This window comes from Alligator sinensis, unplaced genomic scaffold (assembly GCF_000455745.1).
Source record: "Alligator sinensis unplaced genomic scaffold, ASM45574v1 scaffold348_1, whole genome shotgun sequence".
Lineage (NCBI taxonomy): Eukaryota > Metazoa > Chordata > Crocodylia > Alligatoridae > Alligator > Alligator sinensis.
This window is the reverse complement of record NW_005841932.1, coordinates 224,883-248,811: the sequence shown is the minus strand read 5'-3', so window position 1 is coordinate 248,811 and position 23,929 is coordinate 224,883. Positions and strand designations below refer to the sequence as shown.

Sequence of the window (23,929 nt, the reverse complement as noted above, 5' to 3'; positions counted from 1 at the left end):
CAGTTGACAGACCTGTCAGAGTGTATGCAGATGGAATATTTGACCTCTTCCACTCCGGCCACGCTCGAGCTCTTATGCAAGCCAAAACTCTATTCCCAAATAGCTACTTATTAGTAGGAGGTAAGATTCAGAGCTATTTACCAAACAGAGTTTTTGCCTCTGTTTTCTAGAGCAGAGACAGAGCTGTTTCTATGCCTTCACCCCCAACTGTTTTTACACTGTGACTCCAAGCACTACTTTCTCTCTCCGTGGTGTTCCATATACTGTTTTTCTTGAGCGTATCTTAAAATTGCATCAATTAAAGTTAAAAGTCACATTCTTTCCTTAGCAGCATGTGTGTTATTCACATTCTATTTAAAGGGAAAGGCCAGAATGGCTCTAAAGGCAGAATGTATCTGAATAAGTATTTACCTTCTTTATTTATTGTGTAAGTGTTGTAAAAGAGGTAGGGCTGAGAGAAGTCCACATTCATAATAGAATTAATGATGTTAGCATTTTTTGCAGTTCACAAAATATCTGGGAGCAGATTGTGATTTCTTTCAGATTTCATTTAAATTTATTTAGTGAACTTTGTAGGGTTTTTTTCCCATGTGTAAATAAGATAAGAGATATTCAAAAAGTGTTATATGTCAAAGAAGGCATGTGGTAATGCTTCTGTCTCTATTGGCAATTGTGCAAGGAATTTTTGGTGAATATATTTGGTGCTCTTGAATAACAGTGCCTGTGGCTTTGAAATTTACTTTTCACAAATATTTGACAGCAGAAGTCTCCTACACGAACATTCATGAATGTGGTTATGAAAGGGCTGTGAATATGACAGAAGTGAACATGCATTCAAATGCATAATCAGAAACATAGTTTTATTATAATACCAGCTCTGCAAAAAAAACCCAAAACAAAACAAAAAACCCCCAGGAAAACTGGAATCTTGTCCTTACGCTCACTTTAGTGTTATACTTAAATGATTACAATTCAGCTGGAGCTTTCTGATAGTACTTTTGTATAAAGGAATGGAGATCTGTTCTGTAAATGAAGGAAACACTTCACACATTGGTCCGCAGTATTTTTCCAGTTGAGCAGAAAGAAAAGATAAGTGGGACTGCCAGGGAAGGGATTTCAAAAATGGGAACTGCTCCTTTGAGACTTCTCTCTAAAACTAAGGGGACAGTTATGGGCAACATTCACGCCCCACTGAAGTTTATGGCAAACCTCCTGTTGATTTCCTTGGGATAAGAGATTCTCCCCAGTAATGTGCTGTCTTGACAGGTGTGTAAAGCAGGAAATTCTAGACTCCTTTAAAAATGCTGTGTTGTAACAGAGCTGGGTGTTTTGTGCTTCCCTGTATCCATTCCCTCCTCCCGCTCTCAACTTATTTCTTGTTTTGGTGACAATTAGTTTTTAATTCTTAACTACAAACAAGTCAGTCACAAAATATTACTTATGGATACCTAATGAATGCATGATCAGGAAGAAAGGGGTAACCAAAAAGAGTGCCTTAGTAGCTAAAGAATTTGTACCTTAAATAAAGCACTATTAAAAGGAAATATATTTGTTGACAATTAAAAAGTGCTGTCTGCTAATAATCAGTGACATTTACATGGCATGTTTCTTCCAGGAGAACCAGACTCTCATGTGATTTACAGACAGTAAATAAGTATAAATACAATCCCAGAGGGATCTTTCTACTCGCCATTGAAAATGTATTGATCTGTGGAACATCTGTTGCCAACATATCCCAAAGCAATTATAGAGGAAGGGAAGCATCACCTGTCCATTTAGAAATACAATTATGTTGATAATTAGAATTTGGCCATGACTCTCAGAGTAACTAAGGCCTTCTATATTGGTAAAAGGTGCTTTAAAACTTTTATGGCCATAGTGGCAAACACCCTCTGTTTCACACCTTATTCAAACAATGATACCGCCAGTAGAATAGTGCCCAATAGGACCACACAGGAGCATCAGATCAGCTAATTCTCTAATTCAGTAAGTGTCCACCTCCTGAATTACCAACACTCTTTACTGCTCCAAAAATAGTATTCAGCATTTGTTTACACTTTATACCTTCAAAAAGCTATACAAATGTTATTAATCTCCATAACACCTCTATGATATAGGCATTATTTCCCAGTAGCTTCCTTGCTGGGGAGGAGGGGGACAAAAGGGATGCCATGAATGAGGCACATGGAAGCTGACTGAGAGGGGGTGCCAGAATGGCAGATACCACTGCCACCTACAGTATAAAGCTTCCTAGTTATGCCTCTGATTCTTTCCCATAATTTTAAAGGCCACACAACAGTGGCACAATCAGGATTGAAATATAGGATTTCCAAAAATCCTAAACCAAATGTTCATTCCTTCAGAGTAAGCTGTCGCAGATAATCCTATACATGGGTTTTTCTTCAGAGATTTTCAGCTTGAGTTTTCATCAAGGCCAAAACCACTTGCAGTTAAACTTACTATACTTGTAGCCCAAGATGCAATGACTGCCTTTGTTTCCTGTTTAGTATGCACTGGTTTTAAAGCAGCTTTCCAACAGGGATTTAGAGTTGTGCTGGCAAATTCAAAATCTGACTGCCAAGTTAATGAAATTTATGAACATTTTATGATTGCAGGCACTACATTTTTCTGTTCACTTTAAAAGCATTACTCATTCTAGAATGTTATGGAGCATTTCTCTCATTATGGTGCAGTACTTGCTTCTATTCCAAGGACAAGAATATGCACATTTTTATTTGTATTTGGTTTTGAATACTTCAAAAGTATAACCCAATAAACAAGTTTAACCAGGAGAATTGAAAAAAAAATAACTAGTAACTGTCAGATGTAATCATTTTGCAAAATCTGTGTAGCAGTATTTTGTTGACTGTTTACCATTGTCAGTTTGCAGCGATGATCTAACCCACAAATTTAAAGGCTTCACTGTAATGAATGAAACAGAACGGTATGAGGCCCTCAGGCACTGTCGCTATGTAGATGAAGTCATCAGAGATGCTCCATGGACGCTCACACCAGAGTTCTTGGAAAAACACAAGGTACTTTTCTTCCTCCTTCCTTTCGCTTGCTAAAACTGCTAGAAAGAAAACGACATGATGTTCAATTAACTGAAATAAATTAATTCATTCAACTTCAGGCTCAGAAAACATAAGGCATCATCTGCCCATTACTATATCAGAAAAATTTCTGCTTATATATTTTTAAACCTGAAAAATAGGTAAAAAGTGGGGGGGTGGGGATAACTATTTAGTTATCTAATAAAAGATATCACATTTACCCAAAACATCTTATCTGCCAATATAGACTTGCACTCCTAGAAAACCTTTGGTGTAATCTGGCTGATTTACATAGGAGGAAAATCAAGTAGCATGAAGTCACTAAAAAACCATTTGCAACCACAAATTGCAGGTGCAGAATGGGAGAATGGACTAGTCTACTATGTAATAACTAGTGTCTTAGTCCTGTTCCTATAAGATCAAGGGGTAATCTCCCATTGTCAATAGGTCTATAATTGAGCAGATATATATACATGAGTCACTGCCATCTAATGCATAAAAATTTTGACCGTTCAAGTGTATGTGACTGTTTTTACATTTTACTGGCTAATCCGTGGTATATATAAATACTCATGCAACTACAGCTGACTGGAATTTACATTAGCTCAAGGGCAGTGGTTATAAACCTTTAACGGTTAAGTGCTAGATAGGCACACATTCACATGAAACACCAGGAAGCTGGAACTAGAAACCTTCTTCCTTTGTTTTAGAAGTCAGTTTTTTGCCACTAGTGGTAAAAAAAATCTTCCTTAGGTGAGGCAGCTTCTCTGCATGTAAAGAACAACATCACACACAGAAAGCTAGAGTGCTTAGAAGCCCAAAGGTCCTGTGCTGTCTTAATTGTTAGCTACACCTGACTGTCTCTTCCCCTCCGTCACTTGCAGATTGATTTTGTAGCCCATGATGACATTCCATACTCCTCCGCTGGTTCGGATGATGTGTACAAGCACATAAAGGAGGCAGGTGAGGGCCATGTTACTTTTTAAATTCTGCTGTTTCAGCCTTTATTTTCAGAACCATCTAAGTATGCAACTGCCTTGTAACTGCAACTGCAGGAAGAAAAAAATAAATGCACATTCCTTCATGACCTATGAGTAGGTAAGTGTTGCTGACTTCAACAGAAAGGTGTCTCCCTGAAACCACAAGTAATGACCTTGGCTGTTAAAAAAATTGATTCCCATTGTAACAGTGAGGAAGCCATTCAGCTGATCACAAAACATTTTCTGCCTGGGTTATTACAGTACTTTTTAGTGCTTCAGTAGCAGCACTGGAATGCTGAAAAAGGAATCACTTCTCCATGTACTAATAGTAACAGATCCAGTATTCAGTCACCTTCTGATCCTGAGCTAAGGAACAGTTGTCTTGTGATCTCCAGCAAATCGACAAATGCTAGTACAAAAGGAACAGCAAAAATAGTTAAAAGGAGTGATGCAGAAACCCACCTGGAACTTGGATATAAGAGAAAAGATGTCAGGAGAGAAGAGTTAGAAGGGGATGCTAGGAAATCAGCCTGCATGCACAAGGCTAGAACACTGGCTGAAGATGTAGCACCTGTTTAAATCATTCTCTTTATAGACAGCCAACTTATTTTTAAAACTATGGGTCCTCTAATGTTATCCTCCAGCAGTCAGTTTAATGAAAAATTCAGCAAGGAAGAGAGAGTGATTAACAGTCAAACAAACAGCATCTAAAAACAGAGCAAACAGGCAGCATTAAGGGACTCAACCCCTAAGAATGCCTGATTTTCAAACTCCCTTTCCCCTTCTTTCCCCCAGATAAGAAGAAATGAGTTTGTACAGAGAGCTGACCAGGAAAAATAATGATGAGAAAATGAAGGGAAAGCTTTGCCTTAGTTAGGCATGGGGGCAGATATCAGATATGAGTGATCAGCCCTAAGTACTACCAATTAATAAGTGTTTGAGTACTATGATTTCAGACAGAGTGTGACTGTAGAGAGATTCGGTTTACTATATATATAAAACCTTAAACCAGAAGGAGGAATCTATACAGAGCTGAGAATATGGAGAATATCCATGTGCAACTTTGGAAGCATAAAATATTGCTTAATTCAAGACAAGAGCATCACATGGGATTTGTAATTCCAGTTTACTGGATGATCTCACCTGAGAAAAATGCTTCCAAATAGCAAGAGCAAATAAACTATCCAGAGAGAGGATCAATACCCACAAATATAGAACAAGTATGTAGGATCATGTGGAACTAACTCAGGAAAAAGGACAGAGATAGAGCACCAAGAATGCAAATATCCATGGTCCAGCAAGTATACTGTGAGAATGAAAATACCCAACCTATAAAACAGAGAAGTTAAATTCATCCCATACCTCAGTCTGGATTCGGACCATAGGGCTTGCTCATCGGCTGGATTTGCAAGGAAAGTGGCGGCTACAGTGGAGGCAGCAATGGTGGCAAAGGGACCACAAACTGTGGTGGCAGCAGCAGCCAAGGAAGCATCAACTGCAGCTGGGCCAGCAGCTACTTGCCAGGATGGAGGCAGCACAAGCAGTGTTGGTGGCAGGTCACACAGCTGTGTTATTGGCATAGCCCTCCCTCACCCAGTTGCCACTGGTGCCCATGTCTTGTGGGGTCCAGGGTTCCACAGTAGCCCTCGATCTTGCTGGCCACACTCCCAAGTCACTTGGCCTGCCAATAGCCTAGCTGGGCAGATGGAGCAGCTCTGCAGGTCAGATTCAGTCCCTGATACCCTTGTTGTAGACAATGTGCAGGAAGTGCAGAAGAGGACTTTATGTCCAAATGCTGCAGCTGCCCCAGGAAAGTAGTGACTGTCAAAGGGATTTCCAATGAAGAGCAGATTGTTTGCAGAATCTTTCCAAAGACTCTCAATATATGTACCCTTCCAGAAAAAGGCTGCTAGCCATTCTACTGCCATACTTGCAGTTTTGCTATTAGATGCAACACGTTCCCAGCAATAGCAATATCAGAGAAACAAGACATATAAAAAAATTAATTGATGAAGATGTATAATAAAACCAGTCTGAGGCCAAATTGTTATTGGATGATAAAAATAAACCCTGAAAAGAGAGGTGTTACTGCCTGGAATTTTTAGTAATTGATTTACATGAGTGTCGTAGGGCTGTTCAGAAAGGCAGAACTAACCATCAATTTGATCATGGCAAAACAACAGATTATCCTGAGTGCAAGAGAGAAGGGAGAACAGCCTGGTAGTCTGAGAGAACACAAGTTTTATTTAAAGAGAGGCATCCCTTAGCAGCAAGCTGAAGAAGCTGATGATCCCTACCTGCTTTTGTCATCTCGGCATCTGGTATTCTTTGCTACACAAGTTCCATGAGACTTGGTGGAACTCCTAAAGGAGGAACTGGCAAGCCTGCAAGAAAAGACAATGTTCATATTGCCATAAGGCAACCTGTTCACATTAGTAATGTGGTGAAATAAACTTCATATAAAACTGATGAGCACCTAGTGCACCACTATGGTACCTCAGAAAGAGGCTTAGAAAGAGCACTGATGCAAGTCCAGCAGACACTGATGGAGAACGTGCTCAGCTGCAGGCTGTGCTATTTGGAATAAAACAATACCATCAGTTCACCTTTGGTAAAAGGATGGAGCAGACCTGTTCGCTTTTGACAACAGGCACATTGCGGTCACTCCTGTTTCTGGGAGGTATACTGTTTGGAGAACTCCTAGACGAGAAATCTGATCCAGAAAGTGAAGGAAGTCTTTTTCAAGACTTGGTAAACCTTGACACACAGTTCTCAGAAAACAGGCCACTATGTACTGTTGCAGAATTCAGACTACTCAGGACCAAATGGGAATCTGAACACAAGATATCTTCCCCGGATGAGCACAAGATAACAGGAAAGCAGAGCCAGCAATGAAGACAGATAAAAGACAAAACAGATGGGAAGGGAATGCTAATTGGCAATGTTAAACTATTACAAGGTAGTTTTCCAAGAACTAGACCAGTGGTTCTCAACCTTTTAAATTCAGGGCGCCCCTCCATACATTTTTTGAATTCAGCAGCACCTCAGTTGAGAACCATTGTTGTGTTGCCGCAGCTTTCCTCAATGGCTTTCAACTAGGGAGCTAGCATCACCACAACCACAGCCAAGTGCAACTGCCCCATTCACCCTGTGTGCAGCCAGATAAGCCTAAAGCAGGCAGGAGCGCCCACTTCTGCCACAGTCCTTCCCAGTCTGCACTCTTCCCTCCCTCCCAGCCCACCTCCAAAAATGAGGTGCACAAGACAGTTCCATCTGCCCCAGATTCCTCTGTTTCCAGGATGTTCAAGAAAAGTCTTGGGAAAAGTTGGTCTGGGAAGGGCTGTGGCAAGACCAGGTGCTTCTGCTGGTTTTAGGGTTATCAGATAACCCTAAGCCAGGCATGGGCATGCACTCTTGCCACAGCCCTTCCCAAGCGGGCTGTGTCTGAGGCACATGGGAAAGTTTCACCTAGCTGATGCTCTGGGAGCACCTGCACCATGGAACAGCTCACAAGGGTCTTGTGGCACCTCAGTTGAGAGCCATTAGACTAGACAGTAGCTCAGGGCAGGGTCATGGAGACCAGAGAACTCTGCTGTCCATGGAGGACTGTTCACTCCAGCCCAGCAGCTGGACAGTGTACAAGAATATCAACTTGAGCAGGCAGCCTGCTACAACAGAGCCAAAGCTTTGAGGCAGAGAGCGAATCTGACTCTTACCAGCTAACTTCCACACAAGACAATAACCAAAGGCAACAGTCCAAGCCACAGTGTGCCACATTTCATATGAGACAGCTACAGACTCAGGACAGTAGTGTAGACCAAACCAAAGACAACCATGGAATAGTTACAGGCAAATGCTACTTGCAAACAAACAAGGCCCTGGCTAGAAACCAGGAAGGTATAGAAAGAATATCAACCTTTAGCTATATGAGCTATCTGAGCAATCAGATGACCAACAGTATACCATCCAATGGACTGAAGACAGAACAAGTATGCAAACAAATGCTCCACAAATGGCAACACCAAAACCAAGATGTGACAGATTGGATGAAAGAGCAGAATCATTTAAAGAGTTCTGATACCTAAAAGGCTAGAGGGCTGGCATTAAAGACATGTCCCTATAGCAAGCTGAACAATAATAACCTCTGTTGCTGGTGAATCTTCAAATGCTGGCATCATCACAACAAAAAGAATTGAAAGGAAGATGTAGCAATCTGCACAGAGCACAGAGGAAACAGGACAGGTTACAGTGAGGAGAGAGTTTGACTGAGGCACCAGGACGTCAGTCAGGCTATATATGGCTGGAATCCTAGCACATCTGTAAATAGTTCTGCTAATAAAAATTGGTGTTATCAATCAGCCTCCAGTATGCAAAACAAACTAAATTAAAAACACAGAGAGGTTAATGAAAATGAAGCTAAATCAGTATTAGGTTTATTTTCTAAAAGAGTTTTCTTAGCTCTTATCTGTGGTTAAATCCTCCTTCTTAGAGATGTGTTTAAATGCTTCCTAAAATAGGTTCCTAAGCAACTGCTACAATCCCGTAAAGCATGATAGGGGAAACTTCTGTAATCATGATTAAAATGGTCTATTTTTAGCAGAGTATTAATTAGAATTTGGAAAAAAGGCACATTCATCCTAAAAACACAAGTGGCTGCTAAATATCTTGACGCGCTCCCTGAAATGTCCTCATCCTGTGAAACTGGGTTAACAAGCTATGCAGTAAGGCAGGGATGCTGTGTAGATAAATTTTGTACAACCATTTTTAGTACCATTATTTCAAAATAATTTGTTCTTTATTATTCCCAGCCTCACAACTTCATATCACTGGCAATTTCATGTTGCAGTTACATATTTGTTGTGACACCTATCCTGTGCCTCAATGGTAAGAGCCAGTTTATAGGTTATTCAACCAAAGCGTACTAGCACTCATTGGTATGGCTGTCTCTGCTTTTTTTGTGGTAGGCAGTACAAATGAGCTCGACTTAGTGTCAAATAATAAAAGTCAGAAATGTTTTTGAGGAAATAGGCCAGTAATAAAGATATGTTGACAACTTCATGTGACCTTGTGAGACAGCACAAGGAAACAGCACCTGCTGCACATTTCCCATATAATGTAATGCAGAATCTCTGATGCTTCAGATACTTTAAGGCAGGGGTGGGCAAAATGCAGCCCATGGGCCAGATGCGGCCCGCCAGCCCATTCTATCTGGCCCATGGGGCCCCTAAAAAATTTGGAAAATTAATATTTTTCTGCCCCTAGCTGCCTGTCATGCGGCCCTCAGTGGCTTGCCAAAACTCAGTAAGCGGCCCTCCGCCTGAAATAATTGCCCACCCCTGCTTTAAGGCATGAGAACAGCCATATATACCAGTTGTCCTTCAATAAATCTAAAAATTTATCTGAAATCTAAAAATCTTATAGACAATGCGAGCTGCTTGGCTTGTTTAGCTTAGCAAAAATGTGGTTGAGAGGGAGTATGATTGCTCTCTATAAATACATTAGGATAGGGGTTAGGAACAAACACAGGGGAGGGAGAAGAGCTATATAAGCTAAAGAGTTGCGTGGGCACAAAAATAAAAAAAAGAGTTGGTATAGGCTACAAGATAGGTCATGGACCTGATCTACACAGCACAGGGAAGGACTATGCAGTAATGCCTACACCAGCTTTGCAAGTGCTGGCTCAAGACAGTTTCTCTCATCTGTATGGCTCCCCTTTTCTGCAGTTACATCATGCTAACTCAGGTATCTCTCTACAGCACTACCTTGTGTCATACACACATGCCCAAAATGAATTTTCTACATACAGATCATGAAAAAAACCAACAAAATCAACACCCCAAACAAAAAAACAAACAAACAAACAACCCCCATGACAGAGCCAGGAAGAGCCAGGAACGAAACAAGGACAGGTGAAATCCTGACTCTGTCAAAATCAATGACCGCGGTCTATTCACTGCAAAAAAGCCCAGTCTCTCAGCTCCAAATTGACACTCCCCCACAGGACTTAAATATCTGTGCTTAAGTATTCACATTTTCGTAGCTGCTGTGACATCTAACAGTGTTATTTTTTTCTGGCGTTTTTGTCCCACTTTAATCAGGAATGTTTGTACCAACACAAAGAACTGAAGGTATCTCAACCTCAGACATTATTACTAGAATTGTACGAGATTATGACGTCTATGCCCGACGCAACCTCCAAAGAGGATACACTGCCAAAGAGCTGAATGTTAGTTTTATAAATGTAAGTATGCTGCACTCTCTTCTGATGGACCTTAGAATACCAAGTTGGAATGGGGATGAAAAAGAGACAGCCTAATTTGAAATGGGAGATAAAATAGAGCAAGACCTAGTTAAAACAAGCTGAAGGATAATGTATTAGGAGATACTGGTAGACTTGTGAGTTTGGTTTTTTTGCTTAATAGTCTTGGCAGTTATCATTGTCACATACCATTTGTCAGTGCTTGTTGAAAGTATAGCTGTTTAGAGGAAGCCAGCACCCCCAATTGCCTACTGTATTTGTGAACTACAGCATACTTCTTATTAAGCTGCTGCTAATGAGCCTAGCAGATTAAAAACAAGTTTCCAGGCAGTCTTTCAAGCAGTAGCCAAGAGTTTGTGTTTCATTATTGCTGCTATAACAGGGACAGATACTAGAGAGCAGAAATAAATATGCAGAAAGCACAAGCTCTGCTATCAAATTCATTCCTCTACAAAGCAATTAAAAAAAAAGATGGAAGCTAAAGGCTTAAGGCAATCCCATGAATCAAGAGCTCTGTAGCAAGAAGTTGCAGAAATCAGAGAGCATCACCAAGTCACTTTTATGCAACACAAAATGTAAGCCAAGGTACCAATATAAAACCTTAGAGTGGCTAAGGCTTACATTAGAAAAAGTTGCTTTCAAATTAAACTATTTCTAAAAACAGAATTGTCCATGCCAACCAAGGAATAGTAAAGATGTGAAGGACACATCTTCTTTTTACTGTCCTCCATTTTCTCTGTCAAATCTTAAATCAGAACCCCGTGAAAGTCACATTACTGAAATGCTCCTCTGTCCTGTTCTGTACTAAAGAAAAGCTTAGGAACACAGGTCTGGAAAGGGCTCTTCAGCATGTAGGGCCACTCTGGCGTGCACTGTGCATGCGGGACCTGGGACCAGGGCTGGGGCATCCTGAATGCGGCACGCAGGGCTGGTCCAGGGTGCCTGCTGCATGCAACACCCATACATTGGATCCAGGATATGGGGCCAGTCTGCAGGCCCGATCTGGCCCACAGGCCAGCCTGTGCTTCTTATCCACCCACAGATTGGCCCAGCATCACTCATCTAGTCCACGAAGCCTAATGAGTTGAACAACCCTGATCTAATCCAACCTTGCATATGCCACAAAACTCAAAGCACATTATGGGTGCCTTTACACGTGACAGTTTTTGCCATTTAAAGTGTTCTAAAGCCATCACATAATACACATCAGCAACTTGAGAATGTTGTTAAAAGGGTGGTAGTTGCCTTAATTAAACCTTGTTGTATGCATTTTAAATGTAAGTCGAACTGCAGTACTGAGCCTCAGACTACCTGGTTTCTCTTTTTTGCACATGTATTTAACTGGAGCTTTTTAAAGTGGTAATTAGATCTCCTACCAGTGTCCAGCGCCTCCTACTCTACAGAACTACAGCAAGGCATGAAACTCACACCAAGCCATGGAACATCTACTAAGTTTTAAGGCACTGTACCTAAAGCACTTTAAGTAAAGCACGAAAGTTACAGCACCTTTGGATACACCTGCCCTGCACATGTATAGGCATCCATTGAAAACAAAATAACACCCCACAAAACATGCCACAAGTAAAAGCAGAGGAGACTAGCACACTGCCAGTGCTCTGACACTCCAAGTATTTTGCAGTTAATCTGTGCTCAGAAGATCTTAGGAAGAGGACCATGCCTTTCACTGCAGAGAAAGGTAAAAAAAATCCCCAACAAAACAAACAAACCACAGTCCTTGTGAAGCTAGGGGGAAAAAAAATCCTTCCTGACCCCAGATGTGGCAATCAGTTTAATTATTATGAGCAGAAGAGAAAGACAGCTTAGTCAGGTGCCTGAAAGTCAAATCACAAAAGGTAAACAGCAAACCACTAAATTTCTGGACCTGTGGGAAATAGCACATGTTGGATGACCCAGCTCCATGGGCATGATCCAGCCTGTGGGCCATAGGCTGAGCACCACTGGTACATAGGGTCCTTGGATCAGTAATTGGTGCATGTGATACATGGGTTCAAGTACTTATTTGTAATCCCCATGGTAAGGATGGGCAGTAACTCTGTCTATGGAAGGTGCTTGAAAATACCAGGCTTCAGGGCCTTTGCCGGTTGTCTATTGGGGCCAGGAAGGAATTTTTTTTCCCCTTACGAAGATTTTATTGGTTTCTGTGTGTGGTGTGCATGTATGCATGTCTGTCTTTTGCTTTTTTCTCTAAAGCACTGGTGATAGGCCATAATTACAGGGTGGGAGTTTTGACAAGGATACACTGGTATTCCCATCAGTATTTTAAATCTTTTCAGGCATCTGGCTAAGATGTCTTTCTCTTCTGCTCATGGTTAAATGGATTGCCAGATCTGGGGTCAGGAAGGGGCAAGATTTGGTGACCCCATGTCACTCATCAGGCTGGATGGGTTGAGCACCACGGCTCTACACTATCACACTATTCTTTCCCTGAACTGGTCAAATCCCATCTTGAATAGATTCATGTTCTTCATCCCCCACTAAATTCTTGGAATATCATTCCAGAACATAACTTCCCACTTACCCAAATAACTGGGAATTATTATCTGAATATGGGTACTTAATGAGGACTTCTTTTTTTCTTTGAAGGAAAGGCGATGCATCATAAAACATATTTCCCCTGTTTATTTGATAAGGGTGGTTATATTTATTTGATTACCTTTACTGTAATATTACTCTCAATTTGATATCTAACATTTTTTTAAAACTAATCAAAGATAATACTAGGTGTTACCCCTGCCTCAAGTCTGCTGCCAGTTATGCTTTTCCTGTTCATTTCTTTTCCTTTCTTGTTCCTTTTGCTGCATTGTAGATCTACATAAAGAACAGAGAAAAGTGCCAGAACACAGATAGTTCCCAAACACACAAAGGAAACAAATAGGGAAACAGATAGTAAGATAAGGATCTCATTTTAAGCTCTCAGCTCCTTGTTCCAATAACTGGCAAACTTATTCCATGCAAATGTAGTTTTTTCAGGATGTCCTTTTAAACAGCTTCTGAAAATGGGGAATAATTGGTTTAAATTAGGCCCAATGCCTTTCAAAGGAAGTTAGGCATGCAGGAGAATTTACAGAAGTACCTGACTGAATTAAAAATAAAATGAAAATACTAATTCTACATTGTGGTTGGCATTAAAAGACCCCCTACTGAGCAGCAGTTTGGGCATATTTTTAGCTTGTAAATTTTAAAGTGCACTTATACTTTGAAAAGTACTTCTATAATGGCAACAAAAAATCATTTTTATTACATTTCAGTGCCAGTTCTTAAAAGCTCAGGTGCACATACCACTATGTATTTAAATGTCTGTTTTGTGCATTTCCCACAGTATCTGACTTGAATACTTCTTACATATAGAAACAACCATCTAAGATGCACACTGAGAACATCAACCATTTGTGGTTCTACAGCATTCAGTGTTATGAATGTATACATCATATGCATTTGTATGATCACATTTGGAATGAACCCTTATATCATACTCGATCAATTTACAGGCTTTAAAAAAATATTGATTGTCTTCATGCCAGCCCTAAAAATACAAACTAAAATTTAAGAGCCAAACCCTGTATTTTCTGGCTTATGCATCATTGCTTGATATCTAATCAGTTGTATCGTTGAGCCAGGAGCTAGCGTAGGCACCATTTCACACTTTCATAACTGCAAAGATAAAAATAAGAAACTAGTCTGAACATACACAAGCAGCAGATTCTGTTGAGTCATAAATTTACATTGCCATTTTTTTTACCATATATGTACTTTGCCATATTGAACAGCCCTAGGAGAGCTAAAGAACAGTTTTCTGCGAGAGAAATTAATAGCACTGCCATTTATTCAGCTCCAGTTAAACAAAATTCACAGTTGGTGATGAACTGACTGAAAAATCTGCTCCCTCAGGGTTCATATCTTCAGAAAAACAACTTCAGTCCTGCAGAGCCTTTAACATTTTATGTGATAAGTTGAGCTGCCAAAGAGCTCAGAAATTTTCTTCTAAAACCTCAATGTTGAGAAGTTCAGGAGGTAGCAGGACCAACCTCCCTTAGGGTTGTTTGCATATGTAGGAGGTGTCTTGTAATCCTATGCTTCACTGCTTCTGTTTGTCATTTTCCTTTGAAGCACCGGCCATTGGCTTGGCAGTGCTGGTTTTCCTAATGGAAGAGAGAAACTGCACAGGCACAGGAGACTAGTAGAGGGGACATGGGGGGGCACGTGTCCCCCCTGAGATTGGCCCCAATTTAGCGCTGCTCAGGACAGGGCAGTTTTTCTGCCACGCAGGCCGGCAGCATGTTGGGGAGGGGGGGGCACTAAGCCACAGTACAGAAGTATAGGAGTGGATATGGGGCTTTTGGCCCGTCCCCAGGCCCGTCCACAAATTGTGCCTGCCCCCTCCCCTCCACCCCCCACTACACACACACACTCAGGAGGCACCAGTTACCCCTGCTCAAAGGTTCCTAGCTTTGAAGGTCTTGCTCACATAGTGCCAAATCAACAGCCAGATCTGAATTAGGAAGGAATCTTCCCACAGGTCAAATTGGCAAGGACCACTGGGACTGCTGCCTTCTGTAGCATGGAACATGATCCTTTTTTCCAGATGATTGCAATAAATTGACTTTCTCCTATGTTATTTGGATGTTTTGTGGCTATGAGGTGCAAAAGATGTTGGAGTGGTCCTTCTGGACAATAGTTTCTTGTGAAATAGGCATGTCAACCCGTATCTATCTCTTCTGCTGTGCTGTGTAGCATTACGTACTAATCAGCTCCCTCTTCCTCTCCAGTTCTTCACTGCTAAGACACCTGGGCAGTGGCTCGGCACTTATTTATGTTATAACTAGGGGAACACCTATTATCCCAAATGCCTATATTTGAAGACGTTTCTCTTTTCGCAAGAGAAACTTCAGACTGAGATAGCACCAAGGGCTGCAAGGCAATAGTGGGATGACACTTGCAGGAAGCTGTGGGAAGTTTTCATGTTGACTACCACAAGACTGAGTTATTTCTTGACTTGCATAAGCACTAAATTTACAGCAGCTTTAAACAGTGGCCTAGGTAATCTATATAATTATGTTATGTTTCACATTATATGAGTGAGAGAGAAAGAGAGAGAGCTTAAGGTGTTTTTAAACATACTATAAATGCAGTACCTATGCAAGTGGGGAAATAACTCAGTCTTGTAGTAAACAACATGCAAGCGTCCCATACTTTCCTGTGGGAAGTTTGTATCTGTGTGTGTGTGCACACATGCATATGTGTATCTACACACCCACCTGTTTAATAATTTTTTTGGTGGAAAGTGGTAGCATGTGATAAGCACTGAACAATAATAGATGTGTGTGTTAAAATATTAAAGGATAATATTCATATAGATCCTGTGCATTTTATCAATAATACTCTCTTCTTTTTCCCTCCACATTCACTTGATTATCTCTTATCCATCCATATGTACTTTTCACCCAGGAGAAGAAATACCGCTTTCAGAACCAGGTAGACAAAATGAAGGAAAAAGTTAAGAATGTTGAGGAAAAATCGAAAGAATTTGTTAACAAAGTGGAAGAGAAGAGCCACGACCTCATCCAGAAATGGGAAGAGAAATCCAGAGAGTTCATTGGCAACTTTTTAGAGCTGTTTGGACCTGATGGAGCATGGGTATGTATCTACATCATTCCAGGCATAATGTCTGCTTTTTATTTACTTTCTTTGTTATTGCACAAACTTACAGTAGGTTACAGTAGGCTGCAGCCTTCATTTTGAAAGTCAGTAGAGCAAACCAAAGCCAATTCCACTCATCTCAGCCAGCAACAACATGTGTCAAAACCACACTGCAAAGATCTCCCAGTTTGAAAGTCTCTTTTGAACTGCTGCTGTACTTTTATCTTTCGTAAGGCTCTGGTAACATTTATGCACTGCCCAGGTATGTTACATTCTGCACGTTAACATACATATTATGCAGTAGTACAAGGAGAACTATTCCCTGTAGTTCGCTGTAGGAATAGTTCTCCTTTCGTTATCATTAAGAAGAAATTAAACACATATAGCAGAGTGTGATGATACCATAAAAAATTGTTGCAGAGGGGCAAAGTTTAAATAATCCGAAATTCAGATTTTTATAAATCAAATAATTCTCCTTCTCTCTCATTGTCTGTTCTATGTGGTATAGTGACCACTGTTATAGTTAAGAAAAAAATTATATAAAACTTACGTTGAGGAATTATTTGAGACCTTCAATAATGAATTTCAGGTACTTGTCAACCAGTAAGGCAATTTCAGGCAGGACTTCACTTCAAAGTTTTGTTAATTCATCTCTTGTGAATGATTCACTCAGCTTTACATAACACTTTTTATTCAAAGAGCTCAAGTTGCTCTTCAAAGGCTTAAAAAAAACCTGTAATTTACAAAAAGGCACTGAGACACCCCAAACCACATCATGAATGAATTAGTGACAGTTAGGAGAAGAAGCCACCCACGAGTCTTTGTCACCCAGCTCTATTTTCTAATTAACCCAAGGGATGCAGTCTACTCCATCTTTTGAGATAATTCTCATGTCTGCTTCTTTATGATGGTATAATTAATTGCAAAACCTTAATGTTCATGTAAAAGCAAACAGTGGTTTGGAAGTGGTATTAACATATTAATTCCATCCCAACCAAATCTATGGTATATATGGAATCTGGGCCATCTAGCAAAACCCTAAAACATTTGTAAAGTTTTAAGTTTCATGCTTAAGGTTATGCACTTGTTTAAGGGTTTTGCAGGGTCATATTAAAAATAAACCCAGCAGAGGACCTCCTAGTGACATGAATAGACAATGTGCAAATTAACTGAAGGTAATAGTGTAAGCAAGCTATTGCCCACCAAAATGTACCCCAGAGTATGTGGGATTGATCAAAAGTGCATTGCAAAGGCAGTGGGTATGGATTCATTCATACAGTTCCCATTCATTTCAAAATGAACCTTGTAGCTGAAACTTGTACAAAGTTTTAATCATGTATAGGTTAAAGGATGAGGGGAACAACCACTGCATTCAACAAGTTACAACTGTAAGAAGTAAATGTAAATTGCTGTTATTCTATCAAAACAAAAAGAATATTAAATTCGTATGCTGACTGTTTTTGTTGTGCTTCTGCTTCAGGTGCAAAGTTAATACTGTAAGGTTAATACTGACCTAAAGCAGAATATCAGCAGGTTTTGCAAACATCAGTTAAGTTTCCCAACTTTGTGAGAAGTTAGATTGCATTACATCTGCTTTATAAATGAAAAATATAAAAAGAGTAGTATCAAAACACATATATGTGAATCTAAGCATCTTTGCTCAATTGCAGCTTAACCAGTTCCCTCAGTTGCCCACATTGTTTAGTATTCTAATGTATTATGCTGGGTCTAAAATGAGATTGTAAATCATTCAGAACAAGGGACTATGGCTTGCTTGTGCAGAAGGCACAGCTGTATTGGTAGTAGTGCAGAGAGGTGCCATTTTTGACCAACACGGCAGTGCTGAAAGAATTTCCAAACGTAGATACAACTATACAAGCAAAACTTCTCTTTTAAAGGTAAAGCTTATTTCATTTCAGGGTGGGGAGACTAAACTATGCCAATTGAAGTGCAGTCTTGTCAGTATAGCTGTGTGCACACAAGTAACACTTTGCCCACGTCACATGCTGCAGGGTTGTGAATTAGGAAAGAGATATTACCAGGAATGGCTAACAGACAGCAAAGTTGCTGAGGAAAGGGTAGCGTGATTAGTAGAACACTAAAAAGGGGAGAAGACCACTAAAAAGGATAGAGGATCATTAACACCCGTGGAGTGAAGAGACAGTAGCAGGAATTAGCTAGGTTACAATGAGCCACGAAGTCCCTCAGCACTGTCTCAATAGAAGTGTCACTGCCCCTCTCAGACAGCTGGTTTTAAATTAGGGATGGAGCAGGAATCAAAGGAGGGGTACAACTGCACCCTCCCTGGATCTGCTCTTGGATGCCAGATATACAATAAAGACAACTGCAGAGCAACATCCCATAAAAGTGTCCACTAAAGAGTGAAATCACAGCTGGAATTGTTCTAGGGAAAGCTCTAGTGACAGTGAGTGGAGGTTGGTTGTTTTTTTGGTTGTTTTTTTTTTAAATCAACTTAAACCTGGCAACTGGAGAGGCTTTCTTTTCCCCTAATGATAACTTGCTATTAGTGTCAAAACTGTTATTAATGTTAATTTGCCATAACACAGTTAGTTAGATGTTGCTTTTAATGTTGACGTTAAAAGTACAGAAATAGTTATAGGCATGTTAGATTCCTAGATCAGTAATTTGCATCCCATTAATACGCTATTATTATAATAACTGTTTGTGAAATAATACACTTTGTGCTGGCATCAATTTTCTAGAAGGTAAAGGCTGAACAACCCACCAAAATATCAATTTCTAGAAAAGGTCAAAAATGTCAGTTTTCAAACTTGCAAAGGATGCAGATATTTTATTTACTTATAATTTTGCTCACCAAGAGAGCTTTATACACATTTCATTTCCTTTAGAGAGTCACAGGGGTGCTCCAATACCACAGTGATGAATGGGGTAGAAAAACTCCCAGCCAGGCTGACAGGTGTCATACAGTCTCCTACTTGCATACCAAAGTAAAGCACTAACCATATAGTGAAAGGTACTCTGGCTCAGTAGCAGTGAAAAAGATAACATCAGCATGGGACTGGTGGGTGTAACATCTTCTGCTATTCTGACTTAGATTGAAGATATTCCAAAAGGTGTCGTTTAAAAAATATATTCAAATTTATATCCACATTGTTGGGATTTTTTTCAAAAAACAGCCTCTGGTAACTTCTCAGCCCTTCCTCATCAGTAGAATTTCTCAGCCTTTGCAGAGTTTCCCTGACCAATGAAGGGTTTGATGGCCAGTGCCCAAGCTGTCATTCAACTGCTAATGATCAATCTAATCAAAATCCCAAACTGGAAACCCATATTTAGCATGTGCTATATATTTAGTATGGACTCTAAAACTCATGAGTGGTCACACACAAAACTTCATGCTGTCACTTTTCTTTCTTAAAGACATGGAGAGTTCCACACACAGTAAATACAATTCTGGCACTACCTCATGTAGCTTCCTAAGACCTAAACCCAATAAAGGCTCCACTATAGCCAGCACTAATGCACTGACTCATTGTATAAATATAATTGGGCAAAAGTGTTGTGACAAATAGCAAATTTTCCAAAAATACCATTTTGGTCATTCAAAAATTGTTTGAAAATTGTATCTAAATTTGCTGATTAGTTTCAGCTGGTGGGGGAGGAAGGAACCCCCAAAATGTCAAGACCAGCTTTACAAAGTGCTAAACATAGTGCTGGTGAAGGTATTGGTTTCATCGCTTCCACTTCTACATAACTAAGTGGTTAAAGCACTCACCAAGGATGACGTAGGTCCATGTCCCACCTCTTCCTATTGAAGACCCCATCTCCCACCTTCCAGCAGAGTTCTTTTAACCAGTAAAACCTGGATATCATAGGATATGGTGACTACAGTCCCTCTTGTTCAAATAATTAAACATTCACTGGAACAAGAGGTGGAACCACACCAGTCAGTCTCTCAGGTGCATGTCTTAGCCGCTTCATTGTCTCAGTGAATACTTAATTCTTCTGTAGGCGTGACCTGCCACTTACAGGAATGAAGGGAACCCACCTAATGTACAATATAGCATAGCAAGTGGGACACCTGGATGCCAGTCCCAGCACCAGAGTAGGCAGTTTTTTATGCAGAGTAGAACAGTGTGGACCGGAGGGCTGGAGAGTACTTCCACCCTGAATAGCCTAGGTTTTGTTTGTTTTGTTTTTCATGTTCATCGGGAGCAAATACAAATTTCATTTGATCCAAAACAGGTTTTCAACCTGGCAGCTAAACCGAAACGTTCCGTTACTTGCACTGCCCTACGTGGAGATCCTGCTGGTGCCCCAGTCCCCACGAAGGCCTCTCCTTGCTAGAGCTGTTTCCATTGTTTGTGATGCTCCTCTAGGCAACAGGATCTTTGCCAGCATTGATTACATCCTTACAGCATTCTGCAGTTGTTGGCACAATGAACCCCCTCCCTTGCCTGAACACTGCCTCAGATTGGTAGGCTAGCAGCTTCTGCAGAGAGCAATCTCCCTGCTGAGATTTAGAAAGTGCTCTATGTTTGGACCACGCTTGAAACTTAGACAAATACACAACAGGCTTCTTGAACTAAAAGTGGTTTGATGGTTTAAAACAGGCAGATGACATTTCCACAGGTTGACTGAGAATACATTACAACATTTCATTGGACAACAGCTGGCAGACCCTCATCTCGCTTTGAAAAACTGTTAGCTAAAAAAAAAAATTCTTCTGATTTTGCATATAAATAATTTGTTCCAAAGTTTTAGGGTTTGTTTACATGACAAAGCTGTAGTATTTTCATTTCAGGTATGTTTCTAAATTGTTTCATTTAAACAGATGCAACAGACTGGCTGCATATTTCAATTTTAGTTCAACTCAAGTCTATTTTAGTTCTTAAGCCAAATAAAAAAAGAGTGTCTACATAGAGACTGAACTACTGTAACTCAATCAGCTTGAAAACAAATCTAGAGTAGTGGCACAACTTCACTTCTGCATGAAAAGACCTTTTTGTTTGTTTGTTTGTTTGTTTGTTTGTTTGTTTGAATCTTGGCTGCCATCAGCCACTAGCTTTTGCCCTCTGCATCTAGGAAAATAGGACATATTTAAAAAGCATGTTACCTAACACATTTAAAATAGCATGTTTCTAACCAGTGGTTTAGATAAGCTTTTAATACTTTTAAATCTAAGTCATTTAGTTGTGGTCATTCTTAGAGAAAAGAATAAAATCAACTCTTCTTGGCCAATGTTAACATGTCTTAAACATGATCTACATTCCTATTTAGAAACATGCTAAAGATGACATAGCGGCAAACATATTCATGCATGATCTATTGTCTTTGTCCAGACACACCTCAGTGTGCGACTGTGGTCAGAGGAGGCCAGGTGGTTAGAAGGTGAACATGAGCAAGTGGTGGGAACTGGGTGCCTTAAAGTACAAGGCCCTCACAACAGAGAGTATAATTTAAGATGGTAGTCTTCAAATGCCTGAAGGGATGCCATAAGAAAGAGGGAAAACACCTTTTCTCTCTTGCTACAGAGAGACATGGACCAGTGGCTTGAAGTTGCAGAAAAGTAGGTTTAGAGTTGATACTAGGAAAATCGTCTTCACTGTTAGAAGTGAGGCGGTGGAATAGACTGCTTAGGGAAGTTGTGGACTCTCCATCTTTGGAGGTGTTTGAGAAGAGACTGGATAAGGATTTTCAGGGATGATCAAGATGTAGCTATGCCTATGTTCTGCCTTGGGCATTTCCCACGCTTTTGGGCTTTGGTTTCCCTATGGGGCCAGGAAAGAATTGTCCCCTTCTTTCTGCTACATCAGGCTTTTTTGTTGCTGTTGTTTTTAACCCTTCCTCAGAGGCATTGGGTGTTTGCTGAAACCCAGAGTTGGGATTTGGACTGGGGTGTGCCAGTGCTCCTTCTGGGACTTGGAGGTTCCTGGCCACAGGGTCTTGCCCCACCGCTCAGGGTCAGACCATATTTGGGGTCAGGAAGGAATTGCACTCCATTGTCAGACTAGCATGGACTGTGGGAGAGTTTGCCTTCTTCTGCAGCAGGGATGTGGCCCTTTTCCTGGGCTCTCTGAAGCATGTTTTAACAACCTGTGCAGCAGCAGGGCATTAGCCATTGTGGTCCCTCTGCTTTAGCTGTGGCAGTTTGGGGTGTTAGGACTTGTGTGGTGTGAGGGTTGACTACGTAGGTTTGCTAACAGGTTAGACAAAGGATTTGTATATGATGGTTTGGAAAGGGGTGATCCTGCCTCAGGGAAGGGGTTGGAATAGATGATCGCTAGAGGTTCCTTTCCAACTCTATTTCCCAATGATACTATGATCCTCTGTAATTCGATGACTTTGTTTTTAACTCACAGTGGAGAAGTTAAAAGTTAACCTCAAGAGAGGCAGCAGAGCAGGGTGAAGGGGAGTGAGTGTAGGCTATGAATGAAATTATCTCCAGCAAGTGGGAATATAGTAAGTATCTTGCATAAATTAACGTTTTATTTAGCTATACGAGGCAAATTTTTGTGCAGTGATGCTCAGGCTTTTCCAGACCTGCCATATTTCAACTAAACTTGAATAATATTCCTAAGCATGAAGAGTTTTCTCTATCAATCCTCACTGAAGTTATTTTCAGTATAAATGTTTTGCTAGCTCCATAAATGGTCCAGTAGCATTCATTTTTTTTCTGTCTGGAGGACAGGGGCTCTCTCTGACTTGGTGTCTATAAAGATGCTGTATAAAAAAAGAATGGCATCTTCTGGTTTACAAAGTCCTTTCCTTGGTTGAAATTTAGGCCCTGCTGACATCGGTAGGGAAATCCCTATTAATTTGAACGAGTGCTGGATTTCACTTCATGCCTATATGCAGTATTTTTCCTCTCTCCTTGCTACAGTGACAAGGTGAAGGTCAAAGGTGTGCTCACATGCAGATAACTGCCAGTGCTGCACCAGGCTTGCAAAATCTGACCATGGGCTTCCAATAACTTTTGATTCCTGGTGGTATTGCAGAAGCAACCCAGTGAGGGCAATACTAAATAGATCTATTCTGCCCATCCAGCAGTAGAACTGTTAACTGTATTACAACAGTAGGCTCAAATCCTGTCCTTGGTGGGCATGTCTACAAATACATTAACATGCTTTAGTTAATGCGCATTAAATCTAGTACCTCCATTATGAGTTACTAAGAGAATGTGCATTAGCCTGTCTGAATGCACATTAACTAAAGAGCATGGGGCACCTATATACAAACACGGAGGCTGCTCCAGCATGTTGGCATTCCAGCGCATCGACACAGACTCGATTCATTGGAATGAATCGCTCAGAAGGGATCAGAGAAATTATACTGAGCCAGGAAGTCAAGTGATTCTCTCCACGCTGCCTGACTAGAAATGCTGCTGCCACTACCAGGTAGTTGGTTTTAAATTTTCAGTGCAGCAAAAATCAAAAGGGGGTGCAAGTGCACCCATACACCTCCCCTGGATCCACCCCTGCCCTCTTGCTCTGCAGAAAACAGCCCTCCCCCTAAACTGGGCTTCCAGGTGGACAAACCATCCAACCATGGTGAGTTAGTCACAGGGTCTCTTCTCAAATTGCCTTTCAGAAACAGATGTTTCAGGAGCGAAGTGGACGGATGCTCCAGGCCTTCTCACCGAGGCAGAGCCCAACCAGCAGCCCAACACGAGGCCGCTCACCATCCCGCTCTCCGTCACCACCCTTCCCATGGCTCTCCAATAAAGCCTCGCCTCCTTCTTCTCCCAAAGCTGCCTCAGCCTCCATTAGCAGCATGAGCGAGGGCGATGAGGATGAAAAATAAAGTAAGAGTCATTTTAAAAGGGGCAAAAGAACCCCAAACACAAAACAAAAAAGAAAACAGTCATGTAACCTGCAACTGGATGGAGGGAGAACAACAAGGGGGATATTTCTGACAGATGGGAATGTGCGCTAATGAGGAGACATTGTCCGGAGACTGGAGCACTGCCAGAGACAGGATCTCAGGAACAGCTTCCCCCC

General features: G+C 40.9%; 1 protein-coding gene across 2 annotated transcripts in view; it reads left to right on the top strand.

Annotated features, from left to right (window-relative positions):
- Positions 1–23,888, top strand: part of PCYT1B (phosphate cytidylyltransferase 1, choline, beta) — a 58,456-nt gene extending 34,568 nt beyond the window's left edge. For both annotated transcript variants that reach the window (XM_014517936.2, XM_025198933.1), the window contains exons 3-8: positions 4–120; positions 2,884–3,035; positions 3,938–4,016; positions 10,132–10,274; positions 15,759–15,947; positions 23,520–23,888. In XM_014517936.2, coding sequence (XP_014373422.1) covers positions 4–120; positions 2,884–3,035; positions 3,938–4,016; positions 10,132–10,274; positions 15,759–15,947; positions 23,520–23,732 — 893 coding nt within the window. In that variant the 3' untranslated portion in view covers positions 23,733–23,888. The remainder of the gene's footprint in view (positions 1–3; positions 121–2,883; positions 3,036–3,937; positions 4,017–10,131; positions 10,275–15,758; positions 15,948–23,519) is intronic.
- The last annotated feature ends 41 nt before the right edge of the window (positions 23,889–23,929 follow it).